Source organism: Rhipicephalus sanguineus, chromosome 11, assembly GCF_013339695.2.
Source record: "Rhipicephalus sanguineus isolate Rsan-2018 chromosome 11, BIME_Rsan_1.4, whole genome shotgun sequence".
Taxonomy (NCBI): domain Eukaryota; kingdom Metazoa; phylum Arthropoda; class Arachnida; order Ixodida; family Ixodidae; genus Rhipicephalus; species Rhipicephalus sanguineus.
Window position 1 is genome coordinate 103,805,490 of NC_051186.1, and position 13,109 is coordinate 103,818,598.

Genomic DNA, 13,109 nt, shown 5'->3' on the forward strand with positions numbered 1-13,109 from the left:
GCGAAAAGGGGCACGTCGAAAGACTCGTCGAATGTGGTAGTGCCTTCAGCAAAGTAATCGCATGCAAATGTACACCGCAAAATGAAATTAAATGAAGACAAATTTATTACGCAGGAAGTTCAATTCATCAGGAGCTCAATGTATATGGGTATTTCTTAGCCACTAGTCTATGCAACTAACAAATGCAAGCGGTGTACACGATTGTGTACATAGCGTGTCAAACGCTTAAACACCCTGTATATAACCATACGAGTCGTATAATATGGCATGCAGCGACTAGCCGTCCCGTCGATGTGTGAAGTGAAGACTTTACCGATGTTCCCTTATATCATACTAAGTGACGGAGACACTCCAGGCGAGCTGCAGACGTTGCCCATGTTCCCTTATATCTTACTAAGTGACAGACACTCCAGACGATCTGCAGCTATAAGCACACACACACCTGCCACCGCCATCCATGAGCAGTCACGCTAGTCAAGTAGTTTCTCACCATTCCTGAAGCATCTGCTGGTCAAAATGTTTTCTGTCACACCACCATTCTAACATAACGCAGTGCCAAAGTAATACAGTGCAGAAATATCAGTACATTCTACAGCCTAATCCCTATCAGTATGCGATTGAAACAAAACGAAGTTTGCTTTTGCGAAAGGCCATCTCAAAAGGAGAATCCTCAACTAACATTTCTGCTGCTAAAACACGCGTCATAAACTTCAGACAAATGCAAGTCACTCAATGGTAGCAAATCCAGGCGGCCTTCTAAAGGATAAGCTCGGCGTTAGGCAAGTAAGAACGAAACACAAGTCGATGTTTCACGGACGTAACATCCGGGCAAGTTAAAACCCTCAAGTTTGGCCATTGCCATAAACGTAAAGCGGCGTTAGAAACAAATACAAAACACGAATCAAGAAGCGGATTATTAAACGGTATTCGAATAAGCAGCGGCCCAATAAAGCGCGCCATACAACAGCGCGAAGTGACCAATCTGTCTGTATGCTATGCGTAATGCACGAACTTCTCACCCCTTGAACACAGCCGCACAATTGGGGAGCTTCCATGAACGTCACACCACCACAAGTTCACACGTACGCGCACTTTTTGGCCGTCGCGTTGGTGGGACAGGAGAATGCCTCTGCGAAGGGACCGAAATTTCTTGTCGCATCAGTGCACGTCCTAGAAAACTTCCTCTTGAAAGAGTCCGTCCGACAAGTGCCGTGACAGAAGGTGGCAAAAAAGACCTGCGCGGGACTGTATTCGCGCAAGCCATCGAGGCGCAGGTCGGAGGCCTCGTCCTTCAAACGCAAGTACGCCGTGTAAGCGACATCGAACGCGGGCAGCCACGGGAATGTTCTCTCGGCCTCCAGAACATCGGAACACCAAGAGGCCTTCCAGAAAGACCACGTGACCGCAGATTCCTATGACGCCATAACCACGCCTCCGTTGAGGAGGTGCGCCATCATGTCCACAGCCCTCAAGATTCCTTGCGCGTAGATAAAGCCCAGGCCACTGTAGAACATCGCACTCGTCCCCTCGACGTAGTAAAACGGAGGACTAGGGCTGCGACGGAGATAGAAATCACGTTCAACAGAGGATTGTAGGCGGTCACAGTCTCCCCAGCAAGCGCAAAGACTTTCGAAGCGGCGACGTAGTCCACGATGGCCACTGCTGCTCGATTATCCCGATTGTACATTTGCAAACGGCTCCATTCCCATTCGGCGTAAAAGCCACGTTCACTCCCATTGTACGGCTCCCCGAAGTACTGCTCGAAGCCGCCCGGTCTTCCGAAGTCGTCCTCGGGCCAGATGACAGTGCACATACCTTCCACAACTGAGGAGAGTGCTCGCCTCGTCTCAGCATTCTCTACTACGATGGATCGTATATTCCCCAGGCGACTGGTGATGGCAAATTATGCTTCTGTCGACAACATCGCCTTGTTGACGGACGCCAGAAGGACGTTGTAGGTAGTGTCGACGTGGTAGAAGAAGACGAGACGCTGAAAGTACGCGCCTTCCGGAGCGCTGTCCACCGACAACCGCAGTACACTGCTGATGGTAGAGCCCACGGCTTGCACGAACCACCAGACCGTGTGGAAGAAAATGTCTTTCGCGGTGTTCGAGGCGAATATGGAATCTATAACTTCAATGAGGCCGCCGTTGGTAGCCAAGACGAGGTCCTTTGCGGTGATGTCCGACGCACGAGTGCCGTACACTGATCGAAGCGCTCTGATCCAGTCCTTCGCGCTCAGATTTCTCACCAGCTTCGGCATGCTTCCGATCTCGACGAGCCTTGGCTGAGGGAGATCACAGTCGATCGCAGAGGTCAGCTCGTGAAATATCTGCCTCTGCACTCCACTACTTGTTGTCGTCAAGAAGGTCGTGAAGGACTCCGAAGGAGGTCTGATTGCGAACACCGTATTGATGAAGAAGCCCGTGTAGATGGAATAGCCGTCCTGGTACCTGGATATTGTCTCGTGCGTGAAATCCCCGAGAAGCGATGGCGTGGATGGACTCAGCAAGACGGCGCGATCTCGCTGAAGACGCGACGATGCCGCCACCGGGAGCAAGTGTACGTGGAAAACCACAGCGGTAGCGCCCACATGACGGACAGTTCCAGGACCACATGCAGGGCTCTGCCGTAGTCGACGATTTCCTCCGGTTCGCCAGCCGTGGGCCACGCGAAGCTTCGTTCACTTACAAAAGCTGTCAGCATCCTCACGGTGTTCTCTCCGTCGGAAGTGCTCGACATGCACTGGCGCATCATACTGAGCGGCCTGTTGATCACCGCTTGCTGGTCGTAGTCGCCGAGGCTCAACTTATTGACGGTCGCGAACCAGCGAAGAATGGCTTGCTCCCTGACCGAACTGTTGGCGTGTCGAAAGTCGTTCGACCAACCACTGCACACGAAGCAGCCAAAACATTCGCAAGGCGACGCGTTGTGGTCGGTGTAGATGCCCAGCGTGTGAACGTGCTCGATACAGTCTGCCGTGCCACACAAGTCAGCCTCTCGGCCGTCTGTCTTGTACATACGGTAGAGAGCGAACAGCACTAGTGCCAGAATGACGGCCATGAGTGTGGCAGCTCCTGCTAATTCTCTTCCATCAATCCACGGACGGGTGGCGCTCAGTTGCTCCTTCTTGGGAGACATTTGCAGGAGGTCTTCAAGGCGTGGCTGCTGCTCGCGAAGTAGGGAGAGAGTGGATAATCGAAATCTTAGCCCGGTTTGATTCAGTGCTTATATCAAGAAATGTTTGGACGTTGCGCTTTCTGCTTCCATGTGTTGAACTTCTGCGCAAACACCGGCTTTTCACGGACAGCCTTTAGAGAAAAAATATTTCATGTTTGAATTTTGTAGGAAGAAGACACTGCTTCAAAACGAGCAGGGAAGTTTACACTTCAAACACCGTCGTATGTTTAAATTGGCAACAACTACCGGCGTTTTCTTCCGATGATTATTGTTTGATGGCATTGTGTTTTAAATGGTTGCATACGTTCTTGATTTCGTAACACATAGTCATTTTGATGATGCTGCTCGTGGAGTTACGCTGATGTACTGCGGTGAAGTTCAACATATGACGAAAGTGCAATGCCTGTATTCCTAAGCGTGAGTTTGTTTCACCAAATTATGTCACGATAATTTGGCTGGGTGCGACAAAATTCAAAGAAGTGCCAGGCTGGTGCAGAACCGCAGTCACAGCGCAAACTGGAGGAAATCAACAATGTAAACTGTCTTAGGGCACCCAGTTGAAGTAAAGTTGCGAAGCACCCACTATTACAATTCACATGATAATTCAAGCACCCGCTATGCACCTGTAAGGCAGTGTGTGCATCGACGTAAATGCATACTTTTCCATTTTCCAGATGACGATGAAGATGAATTATATCAGCGTGAAACGAGGCGCAAAGACGTGACGACGAAACGAAGCACACCCTATAGCACAGGCCTGTGCGCTTCATTCCGGTCTTGCGCGCTTTTTCATCCCCTACTACCATCATATGGCTGAAGCCTTTGTAATTGTTAGGCAGCAATAAACGCACACTATTTGCATGGTGTGATGCCTGGTGCTATAATACGCTTCTTCCACGGAATATTACATCTGTTTACGCGACTTCTTGCCTGACGCAAAAACTTGTATAGGGTGTTTCTGGAGGAGTCTCAAGCACTGCTGTGGCACTATGTTAAAACGGTTGCCTGCCACGCAGAATGCCTGGGTTGAATTCTGGCTTGATCCCCGTTTTTTTTTTCATTTTCCGCAATAGCTGCGACGGGCATTGGCGGCGGCAGTACCGCCAGGTGCAAGGGCTGCGGCAGCGGCAGACAACATCGCCATCACGATCGGCTGTTTCTGCGAGCTCACAACAGCTTACGCTGCAAAAGCAAAAACGCCAGGCCTTGCAAAAAAAAAAAGAAACGCCACAGCCCATTGCATACCCCATTGCGGCGAATACGACAAGAGCAGTTACAAAGTACCCATGACGCCTTAAATTCTCATAACTTTGCGTACGAAATCCCACTACGTCATTATTCATTCTGCAGAAAATCGACGTAGCCACTGCGCGTCTCTAAGGCATTATGTGCTCTTTGTTGGTGCTATGGCTTATGACGACGAAGTATGGCTGAGCCCTTTGCAATGAGTCCGAAGATATAAACTAGCCACTTGTCATGCAATTCGCATTGTGTGTCCCCTGGCGTTATTTTACGCTTTTACCACGCTATATTGCATCTGTTAACGATTCCCTGGCCGACATACCGCCTACATATGAACATAAGTTCAGGAAGTTTCAAGCACCGGCGTGGCTCTGCGGTAAAATACTTTGCTGTCACGCAGATGGCCCTGGTTCAAATGCCACTCTATCCTGGATTTTGTCCTCAGTGTCCTCGATAGTCGTTACGGACCCCGGCGCCTGCGGCGGCGGACCACCATGCCACCAAAATCGGCTACTGCGATCTCATAACAGCTTTAGCTGTAAAATGGCATTGCGGGGATTGAGCATTATCAAGGCTACCGCAGTGCGTAATATGCGACGTTTCAGGGCGTTCTGCAGTATAGTGAGCGATAATACGTAAGGGTCCTTCCGCGGAAAACGTTCCGAAAACAAATCGTACGTTTCCAATTGCATTCTAAAATAGCGTAGTCACATACAAAAAAAAAAGAAAAAGAGGATGACCTTATTTGTAGGCCTGGCGGTCCCATGTCGCCAATTTCCCACAGGGTGGGTGCCCTCCCAAGCGACTATGAACTTCGTTCTGCCGAACACCGGGGCGGTTGTGCGCTTGTCCCTATTTTACCGGTAGGTACCCGGCGGCAGCAATTCTCTGCCTCCCACAGCAGAGGCGGATGCTCGACTATTTCACTAAGGTTGTCGTGGATTAAGGTGTGCCCAGAATCCTTTTACAGAACCTTAGGGGCCACCTTTCGAGAGGAGTTTCCATTGACAACCAAGCGCCAGGTCTTTGTACTCCTCTACCCATCAGGATAAACCGGTGGGTTCCCTGTCGGCACTGGGAATACATTCTATTCCTGCTTTATGACCTCGGACGCTGACGAAGGGCATTCGGAGAGGCGGAAAAACGAGCCGACGAACGCAGCATAGCCAAGGAAAGAGCGAAACGAGAAAACGTGTGTAACTCCGCTAGCGTTTGATGTACACTTGTGCACAACTGCAACGCCACGACTACATTTTGACCTCTGGGTGCTTTAGGGGACCTTTAAGCACATCTAAATAGAAATTAGGAACAAGAAATTAACATGGCCAGGGCACGTAGCGCTTAGGCGAGAAGATAACCACTGTTCATTAGGAGTAACAGAGTGGATTCCAAGAGAAGGCAAACGCGATAGGGGGAGACAAAGTTAGGCGGGCAGATGAGATTAAGAAGTTCGCGGCTATAACGTGGCAGCAGCGTGCAAAGAACCGCGTTGACTGGCGGAACATGGCAGAGGCCTTTGCCCTGAAGTGGGCTCAGCCAGAATGATGACGATGATGATGACGATGACCAGCAAAAGCATCAAAAAATCACAGCATATACACGGAGTGAATGATGATGAGTGGGCGAAGCTGCGGAAGTTCACGGTAAACCGTGAATCTTCCGTGAATTCTGCCCAGTACATCATCACAGACGTGAGATCGGGCGCGTTTATACTAAAGGTTCGATGAGTTATGACGACTTGCAGCTCACTTTAATTTTACATGTACGCTGTAAATTTTCATTGTTTAGAAAACCATTGCTTTAGAAAACATCTGGCGTCTTTCGTTGGTTTATTTCATCAATCAACGGCGTTTTGAACAAAATTTTTATTGTTTCATCACGCACAGGAGAAATCTCACCAGGCACTACCTTGGAGGTAAACAATGGCTGCTAATTGGAATGAGAGAAAGAAGAAGTCGGCTTTTAGCTAACACTTAACTTCTACTACTACTAACGTTTCCTACTGGAACATGCCAATGGCTGCTAATGGGGAATGAGAGACAGAAGAATTCGGCTTTTAGTTAACGGCTTTTAGTTTTTATTGTTCAACAATGCACAGGAAAAATCTCCCAGCGGCACCACCTTGGAGGTCAAGATATGGTACTAGCGTTACGACTGGTTACGCACTACGACTACGACAACTACGAGGGACGAACGGGTGCCGCCTTAAGGAGCTTCACCCCTAAAAATTGAGAGGGCGCGTAGGTTCGCGTGTTGCCTCGCCGACGAGTAGTGGGCCCTTCGCCGATTCGTAAAAAATCACACCATCTCCCGCTAAAGGGGACCATGAGGCGATGCGATGCAGCGTTTCGGCATGTAGAGCGCGCGTTTCAGAGGGAAAGGGGAGAGGGGGAGGGGGAGAGAGAAATGGGAAGGGAAGAGGGTGATGGGAAAGGGGAGGGGAAATGGTAAGTGGAGAAGGGGAGAGGAGAGCGGAGGGGAGAGGAGAGCGGAGGGGAGAGGGAGAGGAGGTGTGTGGAGAGGGCTTGCGCATACGCAGTAAGGATGGTCACGTCGCACACCACCACCACCACCACCACCACCGGATTGAACTCCGCTATAAGGTGCTTCACATCTAAAAGAAGAATTATGGCGTAGTGGGCACTGCGCAACTGCCCTTGCAGTAGGCATTCCAGGATAGTTTGAAAGGGCCAATGTTACACGCACAGACGTTCGTTGCCTTGTGGCATGGTTGAGGCATGTACCGAGAACGGAAGCTAGGCTAGCATCTCAGAAGGCGATGTGCACGGAGTACGAGTACGCTATCAGGTTCTACTCTTGAAGGCGAAGCTCAAGTATCCTTTAGGATTTCGTATCCATCGCAATTTTTCGCTCACAATGAAGGACGCCGGCACAGCGAGTTCTGCGAAAGAAGCTCTTAAACTCTGTCGCGTTAAAAGTGGAGGGGAACGAAATCATGTCTGCAAATACTGTCTCTTCTCCTCCTCCACTGCTGATGTCGGGGGAGAGGGAACAAAGAATACACATACACGCCTCTAAGTTGGGCAGTTGCTGCCTAGCTGTCGAAGCGTTGCTGTCGAAACGTAGACAAACCAAGCTGTCGAAACGTTGCTTCCAGCGCCATCCCCTGTTCTACGATTCCTTCACATAGTGATACGCGGGTTATACATCGGATTCTTCTCCTGCGCCTGCGCAGTTGTTTGCTCGCATGTTGTCAGCCGCCCATTTGCGTAACCATCACCCCCCTTCCCCTTCTTTGCGGCGTCGCCCGGGCCGATACGGACGACCTCCGGTAAATATGGAATTATTTGCTACAGCTGGAAGCAGTTCCCTGCACGTGCTTTGACGGATAATTTGAGCATTTCTCTCAAGATTACAATGCGACTAATGACCACTGCAGAAAACACGCGTGGTGGTCTGTATTTGTTAAAATGGCTGATTGGGTGAGTTGGTGATTGATGATACGTAGAAATACGAGCGCGTAACTTATACATGGACTTAGGAAGACAAGGTCTACAGCAGCAAAAACACCAGAATGCGCAGGAGAGCTTGAAAGTTATCCACATCCTCACCAGCTCAGTGAGCATGCCTCGGCTGGAACCCAATACACCACGTCCCGAAGTGAACCGCAGTGTGGCACGGGTAACTGTGGAGCGCCGAGGCTGAGCGGCGGTCTGGCTCACTGGCGTCCTTGCGGTACTCGCTGGTCCCTTCGAGGTGGACGGAGCAATGTCACTCGTCACGGCGACAGCACTGCGGTTTTCAGGAGCTGCACGGGGTGGATCACAATTATTTAATACGTCACTGTCGCCGGAAGGGCGATCAACAAATTGGAACGTCATACGAATAAAGGCAATCAGCTCGAAACTGGCAGCGCGCCGCTCAAGCACAAAGGACTGACAAAAAAGAACACACACAGGACGAGCGCGAACTGTTATAACAGCAGTCAGAGTATATATATCTGCACTTGTAGTGGTTGCAGCAAAAATTAGACAGGCAGACGAAGGAAATAAACGAAGGAAGACACTTCTGCAGTGTCTTCGTGTTCCTTTAGTCCGTGCATGTGATTTTTGCTGCTAGGACTGAACATGCAAGATCACCAACCAGCCCAGTTGCAAACCATGCCAATCTGCACGATGCTGTGCACAGGGTGCACAAGCTATCTCTAGCCAGAGTTAGAAAATATGTCCACAAAGCCTATGACGACGTGTAGTAAGTCACACTATTTCGGTTGTTTCTGCGTAATTGTCCAATTAGGCACGCTTAATTAACTGAATACTGAAAAAGTAAGCGCAAAACATTGAGCACAACAAAGAGAACAGACAACGGAGTTGTGCTACTAACAACTGTTTATTTTCGTCAAACCCACCGAGTTTAAATACATATCATCATGGTGTTGCGCGCGCGCAACATCGCATTGGAAACACAGAGCAAAAAAATAAGTATAATAAAAACCATAAGCGATAACATGCGATATTTGTATTATACTTTTTCGTAAGATACTTTTCTTCCAACTAAAGTATTAACTTAAGTTGGAAGTCAGCGTACATGTTCCTTGGCCTGTTTGTCCCGTGTCTTTCCTTGCGCTGTAATCACAATTTCAAATGGAATACCAACTAGGCCGTACACAGACCTTGCTTCGTTATTATCCCTTGGCACCGGACGCTGAAATGTTTCACACTACACGTGGCCACAGTCATCATAATCGCCGTACACATCTACAGCTCACGCCGTTTCCAGCTGTCCCCTAACCTTTTCGCTATGGTCATCGCGACAAGTCTGACAGAGCAGCTTCATTTCAGACTTCAAAATTGAAATAAGTTATGTTTAAGTTTGTTGTTTCCTGTGCCATTTTGTGACAGTATTCGCTGTGTCAGGCTAAAGTCCGATTTTGTGGTCCTAACTCTCATACACGGGCGCTCATTGAACAAGCGGCATAGGACGGGCTGCTCCGCATGTCTCGAAGTAGAAAAATATCCGGCCCGTCCACTCCGTGAAGATCGTCGTACCGCGAAGCTCTCTATGCTGGACGATCCCTCTAGTGGCGCGGCATTCCTCACAGGGGCCCTTGCCAGTGTTGCCAATGGTGGCTACTTTTCGCCAAATTGGCGAATTTGAGAGGCCCGTGGCGACCTAAAATTATGAATGGCGACATGGCGAATTTTTGGCGATTTTCAGCTTAGGTCTCCACTGAGTTATGCATCCTAAGCTCAGTGCCTTCCCAACGAATGAGCGGCACTATTCTCTGTATTTTTCTGGGTTTTGAGGTGCACATTACGCGTCGTTCTGTATGTCCGTCCTGTAACTCGTGTGTATCTCCTCAATTCATCTAGATGCTTCTAACTCAGTTCATCTAGATTCATCTATATGCTTCAGAGCTTCGCTAAAGTTTCGCTTTTGAAGGGGCTAGATGACGGGTTGGTCGTGTGTTTCGGCCATTTGTTCCGCCAAAGCTCCAACTATTCTGAATAGCTTGGCGACCTATTCACCACTGCAGTATCCTCTAATCGAACTCGTATAGCGAAGATGGGCGGATACGCGGGTGTTCGTGCAATAAAAAATTATTTATTCAGGCATTTTTTACTGTTCTCGGTGAGCGTGTGCAATGAAAACAATTGCTATATAACATTTTACAATGTCTACCTGTTCAATTATAACGCACTGGATTAACGCGGGTAGATATAAGTGATTATATATGAAAGGGACAGTGGCGTCCGGTATCATATTAGTTCACACTGAAAGGTATAAGACTCACTAATGAACGATACCTGTAAGAATTCTGTCTTACTACTTTCAATAAACCTGTTAATCCTTTTTTTTTTTCATATGAGGGGATGTAAAGCTGTCTACAAACAACGCCTTCGCGGCTTTCGCCCAAGGTTTACCACACTTTTACCTTTAAAACGAGCGGACAGGGATGGAAGGATATCATGAGCGTTTTATACTTTCATACTTGCGCCTCCGCGCACATCTTGCGGCTAGTCGGAGAACCAGGTGCACCAAGCACTCCCATGGTGAAGGGGCGATGCGCCTGGTATTGAGAAATGTCAAGATACTTTAAGGGCTTTGAATGGCACTGTATTCTACGGGGCTATACATCAGTGAAAATTCCTATTACTAGGATATGCCGCACACATCTAGAATGGCGACTTTTTTGGCGAAATTTCTAAAAAAATGGCGACTTTTGGCGACTTTCTGCTCGTTGTTTGGCGACATTTACTCGAAAGTCAGTGGCAACCCTGGCCCTTGCTGCCCTTAGTAGTGGCGGTAACCCTTCGTTACCATATGGTAGTGGCGTAGTCATGTAGTCGAACACCGGGCCCATGCCCCCCCCCCCCACCAAAATTTTAATCTTCCATGGTAGAGAGCACACAAAATGACACTCGACCACACATACCCTACCCCCCCCCCTTCCCCCGAAACAAATGTCTGCCTATGCCACTGCCGTGTGGCGTCGGCTTCGCGAGTTCGCATTTCGGAGTCTTCGTATTTCCGCTGGCGAAATGGCTCAGCTTCGCGAGCTCGAAACGCTGCGTATTTGGTACAGCGACGCCTATACGCGCGAGTCTATATGACTGGATAGCGACATCACGTATTATGCTAAATTCACCCCTAGATTTGAAAGGCGCGAGCTGACACCTGATTGATCCAAGCGAGATCATGCGACTTGCCGGCTCACCCAATGGCGTTTCAGCGGAAGCCTCGTGATGTGAATCTGCCGCTATCATTGAAATGCGCGTGCTGACATCTGAATGGTCAAAGCAAGAACACTAGATCTGGCGGCTCCGCCAATAAGTTTTCCGCGGACGCCGCCTACGGTACAGGCTAGCCAAAGTCAGCTTAGCGGTAAAAAAATTGCGCTAAGACGGGACAAGGGGATAAAGAGCCTTTCATCGCCTTTCCTTGCATTCTGCATCCGTAAGCTCCCCTTTCGTTAAAATAAAACCTTTCCCGCCTGAAGCTCACTCACCGTTCACCGGGCCCTCGTCGAGCGGTTTTCCATCGGTGCCTCCGGTTCGCCTCCTCCCACCGGGCATCACTGCGGCATCCATGGCTTTGTCCACACCCGATGTAGGGACGGCCGGTCCTTCCTTCGCTGTTCTCGACATGGATGACACTTGAATCGGAGTTCCACCACAGGTCGCTTAACCTGCAATGCTGCTCCGTTTCGGCTCACCAGGCGGCTCGGGAACGAGAACAGTCCCATCGGTAGCGATGACAGCGACGAACGGTGCTGTCACGGGTTTGTGATCACCGGGCGAATGAGGCGGGACGACTTTTGACGTGCGCTGGTGCCTCTGGACATCATCGCGACGTCGTGACGCCGAGGACAGGGCGTTGGACTCATTCGGCTTCAGCGGGACGGGGACCGTGCTCGACCGCCTTCGTCGCAGTCGTGGTGGGTTGGCAGCATCCTGGGCTGCTCGGAGGGAGTCGCTCGATTTCGAAGCTTTGTCCGAGTCCCGGTCGCTCGAATGACCAACTCCGTCCGGCTTGACGTCGCTGCAGCGCCACGCGGAGGTTCGTTCCGAGACGCCTCCTTGCTGCCGCTTGAGCGGCGTTGTCGAGAGGGCTTCTTGGACATTACTGCAGCTCGGAGATTGTTGGACAAATCGACCACGGTTGATTGCTTCTTCTTCTTCTTCAAAGCACGCGACGGAACGCGCTGAAGGTGATTACTTTGAGTTGTTTTATTTTGTCGCCTAGGAGAAACTGGCTCATACCCCTGAGGGGGATTGGCCACACCGTCAAGTATAAAGGGAAACTTGAACCCTGTGCAACATTAAAAAGAAAGTGGAGGAAAAAAACGCGATGTAAATAAAAAGTTAAAGAGGTAAAAAGATTCAGAAAGCTACAGATAAAAGATAGAAAAAATAAAAATAATATATTGTTTCCAGCAGTCGGCAGCACTAGAAGCGTAATTTTCCGAGTGCTTGAATGAATTGATGTCGCTCAGTTAGGATAGCACTGCGGCTTGCTTCACACCCATCGGCTCGAAACGACAAGAGGTTAGACGTAGTAAAGGTTAACCGCAGTCTTCCAGTTGGAATTCCAACAAACAATTGGTGGATTAAGGCAAAGAGGTGGCATGAGAGAAAAATGTTATCTGTCGTTTCCGGTTCATTGCGAATTCCACAATGGTTAATTAATGAGAAGCCAGATTTGTGAAGCTAATGATTTAAACGGGGAACTCTACAGCAAAGCTTGTGAGGGTTACCTCGCATTGACTTGAAAGGCATTAGGTGGTGTTCCAAGCGAACTGCAAGTGTCGGAACACAACTCCTCATATTGTATGACATATGTTTCATTGTACTTTTTAAATAACAGGTGTTTGATTCTCTCTCCAGTGAGGTGTTTGCGTGTATATAACCACTAGTGCCCACTACGGGAGATCGGCCAGCAATAAAAAGAAAGCGCTGCCCGAACAGGGGCACGCTGTGTTCTGTTGGCTAGACGCAGCCAATTCCTTTTGTTGGTTGACAGTTATGCGAATGATCTTTGTTGGCAACTCTGCAGAGCTTTAAAAAATATTTTTATATTCAATGCACTTATATCGGGCTCGCTGAAGAGAATGGTTCAGCGTCCGTCGTTTGTTGGTTCGCGCACTTTGTTCTGCTGCGCCATACAAAATAAATGGCGACGAGGATCAATGGAGAAGTACCATCAAGGCTTCCTCAAGCGGCAGT

At 49.2% G+C, this 13,109-nt stretch overlaps 1 protein-coding gene across 1 annotated transcript in view; it reads right to left on the reverse strand.

Moving 5' to 3' along the window:
- Nucleotides 1–1,076: 1,076 nt before the first annotated feature.
- LOC125756432 (neprilysin-like) overlaps nucleotides 1,077–13,109 on the reverse strand; it is an 86,682-nt gene continuing 74,649 nt past the window's right edge. The window contains exon 2 of the mRNA XM_049411224.1: nucleotides 1,077–1,235. Coding sequence (XP_049267181.1) covers nucleotides 1,077–1,235 — 159 coding nt within the window. The remainder of the gene's footprint in view (nucleotides 1,236–13,109) is intronic.